This window comes from Stomoxys calcitrans, chromosome 4 (assembly GCF_963082655.1).
Source record: "Stomoxys calcitrans chromosome 4, idStoCalc2.1, whole genome shotgun sequence".
NCBI lineage: Eukaryota > Metazoa > Arthropoda > Insecta > Diptera > Muscidae > Stomoxys > Stomoxys calcitrans.
In genome coordinates this window covers 2,839,194-2,859,132 of record NC_081555.1, presented here as the reverse complement: position 1 = coordinate 2,859,132, position 19,939 = coordinate 2,839,194, and the positions used below count along the sequence as shown (strand labels likewise).

Below are 19,939 nucleotides of genomic sequence, written 5' to 3'. Positions count from 1 at the left end.
CAATGTACATATAAATGTTAGTCAAACTTCTCACATATCGCTGAGTGCTGTCCGATTCAAGTTTAGGCTCAATGATAAAGGGCCTCCTTTTTATAGCCGAGTCCGAAAGGCGTGGTCCGAAGTCCGAAGTTTTTACGTGGTCATAGTAACATCGAAGTTTTTACTGTCGCCAGTATTAGGAGGGGATAACTACCGCTGAAAACTGTTTTTGTGATGATTTCGCCAGGATTCGAAGCCAGGCGTTCAGTGTCATAGGCGAACATGCTAACTAACCTTTGCGCTACGGTGGCCTCTTTCTATAAAGATTGTCTAAAAAAATAATAATTCCCACCCACATACCTCAGCACATTTTATAACAGAAAAGTGCAAAAGTTGTATTCATTGATGTACTCAAAAACTGCCCAAGTGTTTACATTAAATTCTTTCCATTTGTCATTGTAAAAAATCGATAAAAGAAAAGCGGGCGAATACAAAATGCTATGGTAAAGGCATGTTGCAATGCATTAGACTCAAATGGAAAACTAGTAAATCCAATTAAGAAAAAAGAAAAAACAACACAAAGCTGCAAGATATACAATCTCAAAAAACTTAAACTTTTGAACCTTTCTCCCAGTTTTCCGTGTACCCATAATAGACCCAAGAGACAGGGCGACATAGTCGCCGAACCCGCAACTCAACAACATTGCCACCCAAAAAACTCAGTCTGAAACGAGAAAAGCAAAGCGCACATTCGCATGAATGAAAAACTAACAATCTTCTCATAGAGGCGAAGGCAGCATTGCCACCAACAAGAGCCAACAACTTGCAGCAATAGCAATTTCATGGTGGTATATTTCTGCTGCTGTTAGCTTTTCATTTTTTCTCAAAACCACCATAGCCACGATAACGACGGGGCATCGGACGTACGTTGAGTGAAACAGAAATGGCAGTGCGCGTTTAGCATTCGACAACGAAAGAAGCGAAGAAGTTTAATGGTAAAAACAGTTGTTGAAGAAAAAAGAAAACATCTGAAAAAAAATAAGAAAGAAAATCGATAGCTGAAAAGAACAAACAAAGAAATTTAAAATTTTAAACAAAATACAATCAAATTTTTTATAAAAAAAGGCGTCTTATCATGACCGCATTGCCCTTAACTTTGGATACTTCACAATCAACTACGCCATCTCCTCTAATGTCACCACACATGGGCACATTGGGATCGCCTATAATCGAACCTACTGCAAATCAACGTCCATCTGTACTGACATTGCTCGAGGAAAGGCAGCCACAGCATTCCAAAGTGTCGCCGACCTCAGAAATAGCAACTGCTGCAGCTCTCGGTAACATTTCACCTGCCTTAAGCAGTGTCAGCAGTTTATCGCCCTCATTTCTGCCCGAGATGCCACAGTGGAAACGTGACCTCATACAACGACGAAAACAAAATGTACAACGTACAATAAGTGCTTCATCGTCGACCTCTTCGCCACAATCAGCATCACCATCCATAACGTCAAACTTGAAAAACTTCACATCTTCAACATCAATGTGTTCATTAGCCGGTAGTAACGTCAATATTGACCAAGTTGCAACAGGTAAGTGAGTGGCGAAAACCCAAGCACTACCCAGCATGTATGCCTGCCACAAACACACTCACACAACAATTCCTCAACAGTCTGCATATAATTCAATAACCGCCACTACCGAAAGAAAAACAATAATAATACTAATGGTCTGTCAGTCAGCTATGTATGCAGCTATGCATGCCCCTCCTATGGTCACAACTCTACCATCATCGCCACCACCTCTACCATTCATTCATTCGCATAGTTCAATTCATTTTGTTGGTTAAATAATCCCCACAGCTACATGAGCCCATGTGGCTAGTTTATAACTACAATATTTGAAAACATCCAGCTCCTCAAAACATATTCAGCATTGAAATACGAAAAGCAAAACGTCTAAGGAAAACCACTTAAGCTTTTCCAAGTTAGGCATAGTGCTTTTGAATGTCCACTAACAGTGAAGTTTTCTTTCGTTTATGGAAGCCAAAATTCGGGCTTCGAACCTTATTGTCTGCTTGAGTTAGGTCAATCTTGTGGCTTGCATTGTAAATCGGGCATAGACTTTATCCCCGAAAATATACTTAAATGGCAATAAGAGTACAAATCAACAACTAAAACGAGTATAGAATATCGGGAGCAGTCATTTGTTTGTCCCATAAACTACTTGTTTCTATAGTGGAACAAGTAGTGTGAACTTTAGTGGCTATTAAGTGAAGGTATCGTGTGGCTATAAACTCTTCTGCTAAACTTCTCTGCATTTCTAAGGATTCGATAACATTTAAAAGAGTTTTTGCTATCTCATTTCGTTTATCTCGTTTTATTTTAATCGAATAATTGTATTTTTGTTTCTTTTATGTCCATGCATGTGATATAGGAAACCCAACGTAGTGCCAAATTTATAGCAACACAGATAAAAGCACCTCAAAGTAGCCTGTTTTAAATGACTGTGTCATCTAATTACTAATTGGCCATTGATAAAATTTTAAATTTAAATTATTGATAAATGAATAAAATAAAGAATTTTTTTATAACTAGAGCGTGGTCATTGTTTAGCTTCTTAAAAATAATAATTATTTTTATGAAGAACTAAATATAAATTGAAAATTGTACTAATATCGTTTTTAACAACATTTGTTTGCAGCATTGATAAGCATAAGCAAGTTTGAGGGTGTATATTGATCTTGCCATCCCCTGTGTAACATCTCGAAATAAGGTTCTGTGACCCTAAAAAGTATAGAAATTCTCTTCTGTAATTATAAATCTTTATGGATGTGCTCCCATCATTCTGTCGAGATAGTGCAGCATATATAGATATAGCACCACTATAAACTAATCATCCGATTAAAATGCTTGAGCCTCTTGAAGTCATAATTTTGATTCAATTTGGCTGAGATTTCGAACCTGGCTATCAAAAGAAGCCAAAATTGGAGTCGAACAGCACTGGTGGCTGTCAGAGAAGTCTTGTGGCTATTCGATTTCTAATAGAATGTTCCCGGGCAATTTTGTATTTGAACAGGTAATTCCAGCCTCAAAGATTTCAAGCGAATTATAATTGTATTGCCATTTCTTTGAAAAATGGTTTAAGAATGTTGATATAAACTACCATCGAATTAGAGCTTATTGCGAACGTGCTCTTTCATTTGGACGATTAAATGTCACAAGTGCATTTTGTATCTGCACATACTTGTGAACAAATGCACAGAACAGAACGACCACAAACTTATTTTCGTAGACTACATGTATCTTTGTTTAGCGTTATCGTTATAACTGAGCCAATATTTCCGCATAAAAAAAAAATTTTATATTTATTGTCTTATGGAAGGATTATAGCCTTTTTGGTCATTAAGAGAGTTTAGTTTTTTTTTCGCTGCCCGAGTGCAATGGTCTATATCTATCGACAGTATGGATATTAAACAATCTGATCGTCCTGATGTCCTGGGCGTGACGGCAGGAATGTTATGTCCTTCGCTCAAAACATGTCTACAAAGTGTTAAAAGAAATATTTAAGGTTTTGGGTTCACTTAAGCAGCGCTAAAACTACTTCACTTCTTCTGATCTTCTTATCTATACATCCTGCATAAAATATAACTTATACATATATTATGTATGGGCAGGGGTTTGTTGGTATTCATGCTTCGCATATCATCGGTCACAGAAAAGAAATATCGCGAAAATTTTTTCAATTAAAAATTTAATTGGAAATAAAATGGCTTTCAGTTGAAAAATTTATTGAATAAATCATTTTCTTAATCGATCCGGGATTTTTTCAATTACGACCCCGATTGAAATTTAGACAATTTTTAATTAAAAAATAATCGATACAAACAGTGCTGCCGTTTCTGGCAGGTTCCTACCAAAAATTGGTAGGTTTTTATTCTCTTGGTAGGTTGATAGGCTGACCTCAATTTTTGGTAGGTTTTTCCAACATATACCATACTTATACATATAAGTTAATTACTGAAAAAATCGCAGGGGATCATTCAAAACTTGTGTTCTTCTTGTTGTTTCTACGTATTCGTTAAGAGTGTAGAAAAAAATCGTGGATGTCGTGAGACCAAATACTTTTACAAGGGGGGTCTCACTGTTTTATTTTTTGGTAAAAAGAGCGTAAGTTTTGAATTGACTATTGTTGTTGCTGTAGCCACATTTTCATGTGGAGGTGGCGATCCTCTTCAAGCTCCTGTAGGTGAGCAGGCTCGTTCCGGTCCAAAAGGCCGATCGCCGCGGGAACAGGGTGGCTATTGGTTTTTGAAAGGAGCCAATAATCCGCTTTGTCATATCGAGCATTTGTCATATCGAGCAACTTGGCCACTCACTGTGGCTTTCCGCTCGATACAGCTGATTGTCCGTGACTGCCGTTGCAGCTACTTCGTATGGAGCATTCCACTATTCGCAAACTGTGGACGGCACTGAATACTGCACAAATCGATCCTCATTGTTCCAGCCTGTGTGGTGCTCACAGCTATCCCGGGCCGGGGTTAGAGATCTCTTTTAAATTTCGAAATTCTGGGTAGGAAATACGGCTTTGAGCCTTCAATCGGAAAATGGGCCTATGTGGCAGCCGCACATAAAGATGTTGAGGGGTAGATGCAACTCACTGTAACGACGCAAATTGGTTGTAAAAGCGCATTTCTGGGCCCAAACATTTAACTCGGGAGATAGCTTTATCCAAACTCGGCGCGGTTGTTCATTGAAATCGGGTCAAAAATACGGATATAAAGGTTGCCAATTCAAGATATAGGCCATAATTGAACGTAAGGCTATAGCGTGATTTCAACAAGCAGACGGACCGACATGGCTAGATCCTTTATGAATAACGACGGTACTAGATAGTTTGTAATGTTGAAAATGTATAACTTGATGTGCTTAAAATGGAATGGGACAATGGCCTAGTCCCAGATGGCGGGTATAAAAACCTATACCGCATTTTTGGCTTGTAAAACATTTGGTAGGTTTTGCTCGATTTTGGTAGGATTTTCTTACATTTTGGTAGGAAATAATTTTCTTGAGTGTATCCACTCAATTCAATCATTTTTTAATTGAATCGGAAAATTTTTTAATTGATTGATATTTTTGTCATTTTCAATTAAAGAATTAATTGATTCAATCATTTTTCTTACTGAATCTGAGAAGATTTTGAATATGTAATGTGAATGAAATTGTTATCTCTTTTAATTTAACAATAGGCTTTGTTTTCAAGCATTTTTTATTTGGTTCGGACATTTTTTAAAACAAAACAGTCTAACCGCTCGAAATTTTTTAAATACTTTTTATATATTTCGACTCTTATTTTACATCAAAATATGCATATTAATTGCTTAACGGCTTACATATTGTACATAAATTATTTTCTGCGGGGGTTACTTACCCAGAAAATCTTAAATTTACTTATATCTTCAATTTACTTTAATAAATTATATCAATTTCTCTCAGTAGGTGCACCTAAACCCGCCTCGATACTCTTTTATAATTCGGGAAACAATATTTTTTTGAGTTTAAACGCAACGGAAAATATTATTTTACCATCGTATACATAGGAAGGGTATTTTAAGGACCCATAGGTCGTACACTTCGGCAAATCAACACATCCTCGACACTCGCAAATTTTTTGGAATAATCCGCGTAGTTATTTTGTGTCTAATGAGTGGACCCAAGCATAAATCTCAAAATCGTGTTTCAGGAGCTTAAATTATGTAAGGAGGCCATTATAGAGCAGAGGTTAGCTTGTCCGCCTATGAACTTGAACGCCTGGGGTACGAATCGTGGCGAGAACATCAGAAAAAATTTACAGCGGTAGTTATAATTGAGCCATTATTTCCGCAGAGGTTAGCATGTCCGCCTATGAACTTGAACGCCTGGGGTACGAATACTGGCGAGAACATCAGAAAAAATTTACAGCGGTAGTTATCACCTCTTAAAGCTGACAACATTTGTGAGGTGCAATGCCATGTTAAAACTTTTTCCCAAAGAGGGGACGGCACTCAGTGATATGTGAGAAGTTTACACCAGTTTCTGAGTGGAATGTTCATTTGCATTATGTAAACCAAGTCATATCGCATTTGAGGGAAAATTAGTATATTTAAAATTTAATTTTTAATTCATCTGTTTAAAAAAATATTAGGAAATTTCAATCTTTTTTTAATTGGATCAATCAAAAAATTAATTGGGAATTTAAAAAATTTTCAATTATTTTTTTTTAATAGAATATGCATTTTTTTAATTTGAAAATTTTTCAATCAGCTTTTTCAAAAACTATTATCGATATTATAATTTTGGGATCGAAGCAGTTTCAATTAACTTAAAACTTAATTGGATCAATTATGTTCGTGATTATAATTTTTTCTGTGTGTTTAGAGGAAAACGATAGTATTGATTGGATACGGTAGGGTCTCCAACAGTTTCTCTATAGTTTCCGCCTGAGCATCATCGTATTGTGGCTTATTGGACGTTGATCTATTGATATATGTATTTAAGTGTTGTGTACCTCAGATGTCCTTCCAGATTTTCCACGAAATCGTCAACGAACTATGTATGACACACATTTTTTTTGTCGGAGCTGTTCGTTTGTGATTCGAGTCCTTTAAACAAAAATGTCATACAACAAGTTAGGGAAAAAAATATAATGTAAATGTACTTTGTAAATATATGTGTGGAGTCCTGCGCATTATTTCAATACATCAAGAAAAAACGTGTTAAGTTCGGTCGTGCCGAACTTTGGATACCCACCATCACTAATCATCCTATTGTATTATATATAGCTCCATTACCATATCCATTGTTATATCTAAATAGGAGCTAATATGAATCATATTTGATTCAGGCCCCCAGAACTCTTATACAAGATTCAGGCAATAAATTTGCTTTTTATGAGACTAAGACATTAAATTGAAAGACCGTTCTTAATGGCAGCTATATTTAAATATAGTCTGATCTGGATCATATTCTGGTCGGATGACGGGAGGCTAATTACATGTCACTGTGTCAAATTCTAGCGAAATCTGATAACAAATCCGTCTTTTACGGGATTTAGATACAATTTCGGCAGATTGGTTTATATGGCAGCTATATCTAAATATCGTCCGATCTGAAACATATTTGGGTCGCATGTCGGGAGGCTTAAAACAAATCACTGTATAAAATTTCAGCATATTCAGGGGATAAATTAAGACTTTACTAGCTTCAGAGCATAAATTGGCAGATAGGTTTATAAATACTATAGTCCGATCTGTACCACATTTGGGTTGGGTGTCGTGAGTCTTAATACAATTCACTGTTTCAAATTTCAGCGAAATCAAGTAATAAAATCAGCTTTTATGAGTTTTAGACTCTAAATCGGCAGATCGGTCTATATGGCAGCTATATCTAAATATAATCCAATCGGAACAATATTTGGGTCGGATGTTGGGAGGCTTAAAAAACTTACTGATTTACTTACTGACTTACTGATGATCAGAGAAATCGGACAATAAATGCATTATTATACCCCCTATGCCACGTTGGTTGTTATAAATATGGCATCGATTATAATTTAGATAGAACGAATCAAAACATCTTTGTTTTCATAAAATTTTTGTTAAAATATTTGCAATATGGGGCTAGTGCAGGAATTTTTCAAATTTACATTAATATTTTTGTTTATTTAAAATATTTTCTTTTATACATATGTAGTTATTAGGCTGTTACTCATTCACCTTTCTTGTAGCTTGTAAAACAACATTTACCATTGGCTTAGTGATGGTGGACATGGTCAGATTCAATCCTACGTTTTGTTTTTTTTTTCATGCTGCAACATTGAAAATTGTGAATTGTTGTTTACATATTTTGTTTCCAGTTTGCTTGATATTGCAGTTTTGTATTCCTTCCAATCGTTGCGCGAGTTCCTTCATTTTTCTGCATGTCTTTTTCATAGAAAACTTGCAATTAAATATAATTATATGTATATAACATAAAAGAAACTTGAATCCAGTTATGAAGATATGAGTGGTTTTGTCGTTGATTTTGCTTTTTCTTTCGTTGTAGTCAGGTGTAAAATATTGGCGATGATAAAAACGATGAAATGGTCCCAACTTCAATCATTATAAGGATACACACTTGTTGTGGTAAAGCGTCATTGAGCAGATCTTTTGCTTCCTCTAAATTCCTTTGATGGTAAAATTGAAAAATTAATTAAAAATGTATATAAGTTGGTAGCAGATTACGAAATTGTCACGAAAAAATAGCACAAGTAAGTAGTGTCATACATAGGGCCTCTATATAAACAATTCGGCAAACTTTTGCAAAACATTCGTAAACACAAGGGGTTATAGTGATCACTCTTAGAGAACGTTACGTTGTTTAGAACATTTGTTCCACTAGTCGAAAATAGGCGTAGGCGAGCTGCATGTGTTATCTTGTGAGTAGTGTGCCATATCTATTCACAAATGTATCTCGTATTATCTTCTCCAGGAGGATATGAAACAAATCACACAATAACCTGTCTCCCTGTATGAAACTTCGTTTGGTATTGAAGGGTTCTGAGAGTTTCTTTCCTATTTTAATGTCGAATCAATTTTGCAGTGATACCAAAATCAGAAATGATTTGAAATACATTTGAACGTAAATAGTTCAGCTGACAACCTATCGGCTCCGTCTGCCTTGTTATTTTTCAGCCGGATAACTGCTACGTGAACCTCATTCTGACTCGAGGTACACATTCTATACCATCATCAGGGATTGGCTCTGTGGGAAAAGTCTTCTTTCATTATCTATAGCACACAATCAATATACGTTACCAGATTTTCTTCTTTGTCTCTGCAGGATGATGTGCATGTACCAAAACCATTAGTTTAATTTTTAACACCATTACTCACAATTGTTAATGTGGCTTTGAAATAGGTTTATTTCACAGATTATTTTAAGACTTCATTAAGTTTTGTGAATACGGTCGTCATTCTTTGGTAATTTTTCCAGACATTCTGACTCCTGAACATCTGTATTCGCTCACATTCACGTTGTTATATTTCATTCTTCTTCTTTCGGAATAAACGTTTTTCCTCCTTTCTTTTCTCCCGATACCTCTCCTTCGCCTGGCTCATTGCTACTTACTGTAGGATTGCCCCTATGCCGCATTCTTGGCTTCAGTAGCTTTTTGGCTTTTTTGGTCGCACCGTGGGTTTCTTGGGGCATGTTTTTGGTACCCAAGTACGGGTATTACATCTCTTTCCATACAGTGGTAATAGTTTGCCGCTAGGAGAAACCAACAAACCAAAACTTTGTTATGACTTTTATGGCATCCATTGTTGGCCTGTAACAATGATTTAGCTTGCATTCTGAAGATCAAAGCTGTACTTTTTGACACATTGTCTATAGTCCAATTAACAATACAAGTGTTTGAAATGTTCCTTTAATTTGCTATTACTAGTGTACTATCAATCTATATGGCGAATGCTTATACTCGTATATATATTGTTTTTATAATACATTGGTTAATGAAAGATTACTTTTTCATGAATATGATAAGTGAATAAAATATTGATTTCAGTATCGCATTCCTCGCTCTTCCTTCTCTATATTAGAACATGAGATTTGCAGGTGCTGTAGTAAAATAACTCACATACTGAATGACAAAATCAAACTGCAACGCAAACAAAAGAGAGAAATGAATGAATGTTGAACCAACAAATGTCACCGTTCAAAAAGTAATCACAATTTTTCCAAATGTTTTGAAAAATTGTATTTTTTCCCTTTGAGATAAGAAAAACATACGTCGGCAACCATTTATCAGGAAAGTATAGGTAACAACAATGTACGCCATTTAATAGGCGAGCGAAATACAAAAAACCAATAAAATAGATGTTGATAAACAGTGGAAGTTTTCGGTGTATTTCTGTTATTAAAAATTCAATTTTTCTAATTGTTAAGATAAAAAAAAACGAATGAAGTATGTGACATCTCTGAAGAAGTGGTAAATGATTTAAAAATGTTAGTATGAATTACAAAATTTTTAATATTTAAAGTAGTTGCAATATAATAATCAAATCTAACGTTTTGAAAGCCAACACCACAGTGAACATAAAAAAATTTTTGAAATGTTGCGAGTCAGTGAAACTCAAATTTGTAGTAATTAAATCCACACCGTTTTCGGGCAAGACTTTTAAATATATATGAACTATAACCCAATATGATAGCATAGCGGTGTGTGAAAAAAATATATTATAACACCAATTTCACAATAGTGCGCCATCTATATGTCAAATATAAAATCGTAATACAAAAATTTCTATTTCAAGAGTGATAAAAACCTTATACAAATATGCAAAAATCCTATTATAAACAAGTAAAAGCGTGGAAAGTTCGGCCGGGCCGAATCTAACATCGCATTTGTTAAGTTCTTTACCCAGTATCTCTTTATAGGCAAACAAAGGATAATGGATTGAAATTGCCATGCTATTGGAGCCATATCAGGCTATGAGCCGATTTGGCCAAATCGGATAAAAATTGCAACCTCTACAGGTTTAAGAAGTATAATCGGGAGATCATTTTATATGGGAGCGGGCGATGAATGCGTATGCAATATTGTGGAATAGCAAAACTGTCGGTAGCACGTCGAAAATCCTATGAGGGATCCAAAGAGTGAGAAGACCTGGCTATTACTGAAAGGAAGAAGGAGGTCAGCATAGCTATTGGTATCATAACGGGACACATAGGATTACGAGCTAACTTATGTAAAATCTATGCGGCAAGTGGTAGCATGTGTAGGGCATGGGGGGAAGGTGATGAGACGTCGGAGCATTTTCTTTGTCATTGCCCTGCTTTCACGTCAAACAGATACCGGCACTAAGGTGGAGAACAGACATGAACCAACTTGGGGGAGTGGTATTGAAAACAACTAAGGATTTTGTAAGTAGCGCGGAATACCTAATTTAAAATTCTCTTTTTAGAGGTTACTTTATAGTTACTTTATGGTTTTGGGCCAACGTGTTTTTAATGTTGTTCAAATTTGTCGGATTTTTTCCTTTTTTATTTAAATGAACTACAAAAAATAACAACCCACATTCCATGATAAATGGAGTAATTTTTCTGATCATTTTCCTTAATCTTTCATAACCCAACTCATGCTAAATTTCTTGTGGCTGGCAGATGAAGAAACATTTTTCCATACCAAAAAAAAAACAAAGCCAAGAAAAAAATGAGGAAAACCCAACTAAAACGTTCTGCTTTCTTTCATTTGATTTTCACATCGTATAATTTAAATTTCAATGTTGCAAAAGAAATAAACGAATAACAAAATGAAGAATAAAAAAAGCGTTTAACACAAAAGAAATAATTTAAATCTGCTGTTAAGCTTGGTGTGGAGCTCGGCAACAGTGTGTGTGGGGGTTGTCATTCGTCAACGGCCCATTTTAGTATGACTCGGTTTTTTCATGCTCATCTCTTCTTTGGTTTGGCATTTTCAACATTCAACAACAAACGAAACAGAAACTCAGCGAAAAGAATTTAACCTCTCCAAGATAGCCTTAAAGTTTGCAATAATATTTAAAGCCAGTACTATTATTATTTTAATTATTATTGTTTTTGCCATTATTTTTCGTTGTAAGTTTTCTTGAACTTCATTGTAATGAAGGTTTTGGACAAGTTGTTTTCTTTACTCTTTTGTGCAGAAATTTTGTTTGTCAACATTTATTTACAAATAGATACATTTAAATATTTACTTTCACACACTTAAAGTTAATTATTTTCTGGGGTTTTACTGTTATTGTTTTTTGTTGCGATAAGCAATAAATGGAAAGCAAAGAATATTCAGTCAACAAATATGTCATATTCCAAAATATTTCTACTCATTTTGTTCCTTTTTAATTATAAAACATTTTTTTGCACTCTTAGTGATGTTATGTTAATTAAGCAAAATTGTGAATTACATCTGCGAATATTACTAGTGTTTTTATGTTCAATATTAAAACACATCTATTGTTTAAGTTTCAGAACAGAAACTTTAATCGGTGGTTTTTTGATATTAAAACCTCTGGAAATATTTAAAAGCATATTTGTTCACAAATAAATATGGAGAATGAAACTTAAATATGTCGATAAACCGTTTTACTTTCACAAAAAACCACCTGCTGATTAACGCAATTTGTTGTTGGTTCCATAAGGTGTTTTGAGCATATAGGTAGAGAACACCAGACATCAGCATTTATTCATAAATTCTTTAATTAATAATAAATATTAAGTTCATTCGCTTCAAAAATGTAAATACATATAAAAACAATATAAAAGTACTATATAGGATCAATTACAGGAGAATTGATGTGCTTCATAGTGGCGAATTAAGATACACACAAAGAAACTCAAGCCTAAATAGAGCAGGAAAAATATTATAATATAGTCTCTCAATAGACTTGGAGGATATTTTTGAATACATTTTAACAATTTTCTTTGAGATAATTATTTATTCTTTGGGTCCACAATAAAATGAAGTCCTTTTTTGGTTAAAAGAATTGTAGCTACTACTCCTATTTTTAATCAAATTAAAAAAGTCACCTGATCGTCTATTCTACAAATCTACATCTAGTCTACTGAAGTCTTAAGTTTAGTCTGCTGTCTTAAATTTAATGAGATGTTAAACTAAATTGAAAGATATCCAGTTTTCAAACTTTTTGTTAAATACTTGGTAAAAATTTCTCTGAATACAATTTAAAGGATGTTATACACCCAGAGAAATAAGTTTGCTGAAATCAACAAACAATGTCTAATGATTTCAAAGTAAAGTTGTCAAACTCTCGAAGGAAACCGTTTTAAATGCTTAAACTTCTAAATAATGGTTAAAACATTTACTATATATTTTTACACATTTTTGGCAAGGTTTGACGTAATTTTTTGTTTAAAATCACAAATATGGTTTGCATGCTGTTATTTGAAATCATTAGAAAAAGAGTCTACGTAATACTTTTAATATATAGCACTTATATCCAAATCTATTCAGACTTTAATTTTATATATGTACCTATTGAAATATCGAATAGAACCTAGTACGATTTTCTTACGATGGTACGAAAATTATGGCTTCTACAGCCTTAGAAGTGGAAACGCATAAGAGATATATGTATATGAGAGTTTTATCTAAATCTCATTTGATTTTGATGATATTTTGCTCAGGTATTGGGATATCAATTAAAACATCTGATGAAAAATTTTGTAAGGATGGGACGAAAATTGTAGCTACTACACCTATAAAAGGACATATCGGATGATAGATATATATGGGAGCCATATATCAATCTGATCCGATTCTGATGAAATTTTGCACATATACTAGGACGTCACACGAATCATATCATGCTAAATTTTGTAAAGATCTGACCAAAATTGTAGCTCCTGCATCTCTAAAAGGGCATATTCGATGAAAGATATATATGGGAGCTGTATGTAAATATGAATTCAATGGAATTCACACCCATTGTGCCAAATTTTGTAAGAATCGGACTAAAATTTTGGCTGCTACAAATTTTTAAAGGGCACATCGTATGAAAAATATATATGGGAGCTATATCTAAATCAATAGCGTTCGTCCTTGGACCAAAAAAGAGACTTATGCAAAATTTTGTGAAATTCGGACAACAAATGCGACCTGTACCTTGATAACAAGAATACATGGACAGACAGATAGACGGAGATAGCTAAATCGAATCAGGAAGTGATTCTAAGCCGATCCTTATTCTTATCGATGGGTTTAGCTCTTCTCCTTCTTAATGTTGCAAACAAATGCACAGGTCTAAAATACCCTGTACGACAGTGGTCTATAATACCCTGTACCACAGTGGTCTATAATACCCTGTACAACATTGGTCGAGGTTACTTCTTTAGTACAAAAAGCCAATCACTGGCTTAGGTGTATGTCCAATATGCGCACGCTCTTTTCAATGTAACCTAATCCACTAACAAATTTCTTTGAGCCTATTGCTTAGAAAATCTTGCTGAACTTATATTTTTACGTATAATTTACATTATAATATTAAGATTTATTGTAGAGTTCCTAATATCAGATTTGTATACCCACAACATTCATTCCGTTTGTAACTCCTCGAAATATTGATAAAATATATATATTATATTTATAAAATATATAAATTATATGTATAAAATATATATATTATATGTATAAAATATATATATATATTATATGTATAAAATATATTTATTCTTGATCCTCTTGAGATTCTGAGGAGATCTTGCTATATCCGTCTATCTGTCGAAATCATGATAGCGTTCGAACGAATAAAGATATCCGCTTGAAATTCTTATCGGTGTAGGTCGTTGGGTCAAATCGGTTTATATACTTTAATATATATAAATACTATATAAATACCCCTTAAATATCGACACTCCGATATGACTTCTTGAGACAATAGAAGCCGCAATCAATTTCCAATTTGATTGTTACAAGATAATTCAAAACTGAGTTAATAAGGGTGAATATTAGGAAGAATCCATGGTGGTTGGTAACGAAAATTCGAACCGGCCGATCTAAGAACATTTTTACTTGTTCTTTTTAAGATAGCAACATGATATGATTGCTAAAATAAACATGTGTGTGCCAAAATGGTATTAAGATTTAATTTACCCTTACTAACAGACAATAACATCTGTTTTGCTATTTTAAGTTACAAATTTAGTTACACCTCTTTACATAGAAGAAACCATAAAGAAACTGCTTTAGAGATCCGATTATATACTATCAGGAAATCGTGAAGTTATGTAAATCACATTCAATATATAACGTTTTAAGAGCTCGAAATCATTTATTCATGGATCCAATTTTTTTTTTTCTGTGTATTAATATTTTTTTAGTGTTATGCTAGATTTTATTGTAGCGGATGATATATTAATATTCAAGTTGTTATTCATATTCAATATATAACGTTTTAAAGAGCTCGGAAATCATTTATTCATGGATCCAATTTTTTTCTGTGTATTAATATTTTTTTAGTGTTATGCCAGATTTTGTTGTAGCGGATGATTGATATTCATAGTCATGTTGTTATTCATATTAAATATATAACGTTTTAAAAAGCTCGAAATCATTTATTCATGGATCCCATTTTTTTCAGTGTATTAATATTTTTTTAGTGTTATGCCAGATTTTGTTGTAGCGGATGAGTAGTAGTAGTAGTAGTAGGACTTCTTTATTCGAATAAAATCTTTGATTCATAGCAGATATGTTACTTAAAATTAATTTTCTAAATATGTACATTTATTCTTAGAAAGAAGTAATATTTATTAGCGACTATGTGTATAACGTCTGTCGCATAAACTTTAAATTTTAATTAATGATATTCATTTAATAAAAGTTGCCGATAATTATAAGCCATTCGTAAATAAGTTGTTAGCTTATCCCAATTTCCCACTTCAATTCCGTCTAGTATATGGAGTACTTCTACGAAGCTCAATGATGCTTTACTAAAGGCGGCCAATCTAAATTCTCTTAGAACCGGACAAATTCCAAGGAAATGGTCCAAAGTTTCTGTTTCTCTTAGGTTGCAAAGCTTACACATTTTTTCCGACTCATTCTCTTCAAAGTTATTGTAACCCAGGGATATCATTCCACTGCGAGCTTTAAATATCCAAGTAATATTTTCTGATGTGTATCGCTCATTAAGATAGAGATAGGCTTTGTTCGGGTCCAGGTATTTATATATTCTTTGTTGGCTTTCCGTTTTTCTGTGAATCCTATTTTGATAGAGGTTCAGTTTTAAGCTGTTTATAAGTTTCTTGGTAAAGTCATACCATAGGCTTGATGAAGGAAATGCTTCAGGCCATTGAATATCCATACTTGCAGCTAAGGATTTCAGTTCTTTTACCCAGAAGACATTTCTGCGTAATGCAATATTGGATAGCTGGTTTGGCAATCTAGCGCCCGAATGCTGAAACAGAGTTTTTCCTATATATTTTAAGTGCAGTCCCAGGGTATATATATGTGTATCCTCTACCTCCGTTTCTAGCATGAGTACGTAGTTTGGAGTACAAACTGGTAGTTTTAAAATCCTTTTTAAGAAATAACGTTGCAAGGAGTCAACTTCTTCGAAATGACAGAACCCCCAAACTTGGGCAGCGTAGGTTTGAATGGATCTGCAAACCGCTAAAAACAATTTCCATTTTGCGTTCATATTTATGTCTGTTCTGCCTACAAAGTTTTTCCATGTTGCGTTTATTGCAATTTTTGCTTGGTTGTTCCGATTTTGGATATGTTTAGTAAATGTCATCTTTGGTGTGAATATTACCCCTAAATATTTATATTCATTTGTAATTTTAATTACGTTTCCATTAAATTTCCATTTTTCGTGTTTGGCTAGTCTGCCTCCATTCCTGAAAACCATAATTTCCGATTTTGATAGGTTCACTTCCAGGTTCCAGGTATTACAGTATATTTCTAGGTTGTGTATCATATTCTGTAATACATGGACGTCGTCTGCTAGCAACACAATGTCATCAGCGTATAGTAGGAGCCGTAGGTTCAAATTTTCGACAAAAATTCCGCCTTCAAGGTATTCATACAGGTCATTGATATAAAGAGAGAATAGTAATGGTGACAGTAAACATCCTTGTTTCACTCCTTTAGTAGTATCAAAGTATTCAGATAATTCATAACCGTCCCAAGCTGCCGATTGCGTTTTATTATAGATTGATTCTATCATAGATACCATTTTGTGGGACACACCCAACTGAAAGAGTTTGTAGATTAGTGCTTGCCTGGATATATTGTCAAACGCCGCTTTAAAATCTACGAAGAAGGCATAAACTTTTCTTTTTTCCCCCAGCTTTAGACTAATGACAGTTGAAAGGTTATATATGTTGTCAACCGTTGAATATTTCTTACGGAATCCTGCTTGAAACTCAGTCAGAATCCCATATTTTTCAACCCAATTATACAAGCGTTCGTTCAGAACTCCCATAAATATTTTGGCTACACAGTTCATAAAGGATATGCCTCTATAATTTGACGGATCATTGCTATCTCCTTTTTTATATATTGGATAAATGATCGTTTTTGTAAATGTTGGATCAGCTGTTCCTTCTGTGTATATTTTATTATATATTCTAAGCAGTTGTTTGTGCAGCTGTTCCGTACCATTAACGAAGAATTCATACGGCACTCTGTCTTCGCCAGGAGCCTTATTAATCTTCACATTTTGTAGTATCTTTTTCAACTCTGACATCATTATTGGTCCATCTAAATCCAAGTCTTCCGTAAATGTTGGTGCGTAATATATAACGGCATTTTTTTGTACTGAATTTAATAAATTTTCAAAATAGCGTTTGAAAATATTTGATGTAAGGGCAGATCCTGCTTGATTATAGTGGCAACGTATTTCCCTGGCGACTTTCCACCAATCTTTTGAGTTTGTAACATAATTTAATCTACTTGCCATTTCATTATAATAATCGGCTCTACTGTTATTGCATACTATCTTGTAATGATTTTGCGCTGACAGATATCTTTTTCGGTCTTCTGAATCTTTTGTTTTTCTGTACACGTTTAATAATTGAAAGCTTTTTATTCTTGCCTTGTTGCAATTGTTATTATACCACTTACATTTCGGCTCAAATGAGTATAATTCAGTCGATGGCACAGAAGATAGTTGGATTAATTTACAGACATCGGTTAGACCTATTTCTTCGTTTGTGGATAAGCTACAATCAAAATTTTCATTTAGAGAACTTTGGTATTGAATTTTTCTACTATCTTTCCAAATTAGTTTTGGTAGCAAGTTCATCTTTTTTGCCTTTTCCATTTGCATATTCAGTTTTAGGTTTATAGGAAAATGATCGGACCACACCTTATCATCGACAACAAATTCATTAACAATATCCAACGTTTCTTTAGATACAGCACATATATCGTTTACCGATTCCCCCATTGTGCTAACATATGTGCATTTTCCGTCCTCGTCGCCTTTGGTTACACCATTTAATACGAATATATTGTAATCGTTGCAGAATTGTATAAATTGTTTACCTTTTTGATTTATAATCTTATCTTTCGATTTTCTGACTTCATAACCGGCATAAAAGTTTTCAGTGTAAAATTCTCCTATATCCTGCCGCAGCTCTCCAATTCTAACATTTAGATCTCCCATTATTACAGCATTTGGTACTTCAACATCTTGAAATATCTGTTTTAACCGCCTAAAATCAATATCCCAGCTAACCGGTCTTAAATATTGGGGAATTATAGTAATGGTATTGTGCTTGTTGAACAATTTAATAGTGAGATCTTCGTTCTCATTGACTTCATGCGATATTCCAAAATCTTTTAGATTTTTACTTATACCAAGTATGCTTCCTCCAATAGCTCTACCAAATCTGTGTATTCGTATAGCAGGTTTGAAAAACAAATGAAATCCATTGAAGTAAGACCTTGCCCTTTCTGTTTTTTCTTTTTCTAGATGAGTTTCTTGTAATAAAAATATTTCGAACTGCTTAATGTATTGGAAAAATGTAGGGAATAAATATTTATTTTCAATCCCATTTATATTATATGCCACAATTGATAAGGTTTTAGAATTTTCTTCCGTAGTGGGTACTTTTAGTTTTTTGAAAATAAATTTTGACTTAGTTGATTAAAGTTGATGTTAATTGATTTGATATTTTCTCCATATAGTTTAACTAGCTCCTCTTCTCCATTTGAATTACCACATATAAGCTTATTTTCGTTATTCCATTTGAACCAAATATTATTTATTTTGAGTTTATCATCTCTTACTAAAATCTTATATTGCTTGCTAACTGCTAATATTTGTTTCCTTAGTCCCAGGAATGCTTTCTTTTGTTGCTGTCTTTTTGGTATCAAGTCTCGTTCAACTGATATGTTTGTGCCAGCCAAATTTTTAGTGTTGCGAAAAACTTCATCTATAGCTTGTGGGGTACCTAGTTCCACTAGCACTGCCATTTTTCCATTACGTTCAAAAACTTTACGCACATTTGATATATCCGCTGTTATCTTTAATGTTTCCCTGAAAAGTTTTCTAACTTCATCCATAGGTTTGGTAGCAGAAATTAATCCTTTTATAAATATTTTATTGGACCTTATTTGATTTTGTAACCATGTGATGTCTTTTTTTTGTTCTGCATTTTCCTTTTTTACCTTATTAAGCTCCTCCCGCAGGTTTTGATTCTCCGCTTTTAATGAATTTATTTCTGATCCTATAGAAGTGATTTCTTGTTTTATATCTTCCAAATCAGATTTTGTTGGGAGCATTTTAAGCTTGTCATCTAAATTATTATTAATAGTATCTTTGATCAGATCAATTAATTCACTTGACTCCATATTTGGTTTGGCTGTTTGTAAGTTTTCCGGCGATGTTATTTCAGTACATTTCCTCTTGGGTGTTTGAATGGTACTTGGCATAGCTTCGAACCCTGCACTACCTTTTTGCATTTACTTATCGATAACTTTCGTTTGGTTTATCGATTATGTGTCATCCGTAAGTTCGTTAGACAAGGGCAGCAGATATATTTTATTTGTTCTGGATTGTTTTTGTTTATTCGGAGTTTTTGATTTTGAGTGAAATTGTTCCAAACAAAAATCAATAAAATAATAATAAAATGTTCGCTCACCGGAGCCCTGGTGTTAAAAAACTTTGTTCGGATGTTGTGGTGTGGTTTCCCTGCTTCAGTTTGATGTATGAATTGATGAGGAGTTTGTGCTATATTCCAAGATTTTTTGGTGTATAATGGGAGCCCGTTCTACATGCGACCGTCTGCAACTTTTACAATTTACCAATCCTCTTGTAGCGGATGATTGATATTCATATTCAATATATAACGTTTTAAAGAGCTCGAAATCTTTTATTCATGGATCCCATTTTTAAGGTGTACTTATATTTTTTTAGTGTTATGCTAGATTTTCTTTAAGCGGGAGA

The 19,939-nt window shown here is 33.8% G+C and overlaps 2 protein-coding genes across 7 annotated transcripts in view; one reads left to right on the top strand and one right to left on the bottom strand.

Moving 5' to 3' along the window:
• LOC106092935 (serine-rich adhesin for platelets) overlaps positions 1-19,939 on the top strand; it is a 95,546-nt gene that overhangs the window by 2,319 nt on the left and 73,288 nt on the right. The window contains exon 1 of one of the 6 annotated variants that reach the window (XM_059368165.1): positions 528-1,571. The exons of 1 other annotated variant lie outside the window; for it this stretch is intronic. In XM_059368165.1, the coding sequence (XP_059224148.1) occupies positions 1,115-1,571 (457 nt within the window). In that variant the 5' untranslated portion in view covers positions 528-1,114. Of the gene's footprint in view, positions 1-527; positions 1,572-19,939 lie in introns of those variants that run through there. 4 more of the 6 variants (XM_059368167.1, XM_059368168.1, XM_059368170.1 and 1 more) reach the window with 4 other exon arrangements.
• On the bottom strand, positions 15,344-18,154 carry LOC131997332 (uncharacterized). The gene is made up of 2 exons (XM_059368171.1): positions 15,804-18,154; positions 15,344-15,746 (listed from the first exon to the last, which is right to left on the bottom strand). Exons 1-2 carry the CDS (start codon positions 18,152-18,154, stop codon positions 15,344-15,346), a joined length of 2,754 nt encoding a protein of 917 aa, XP_059224154.1.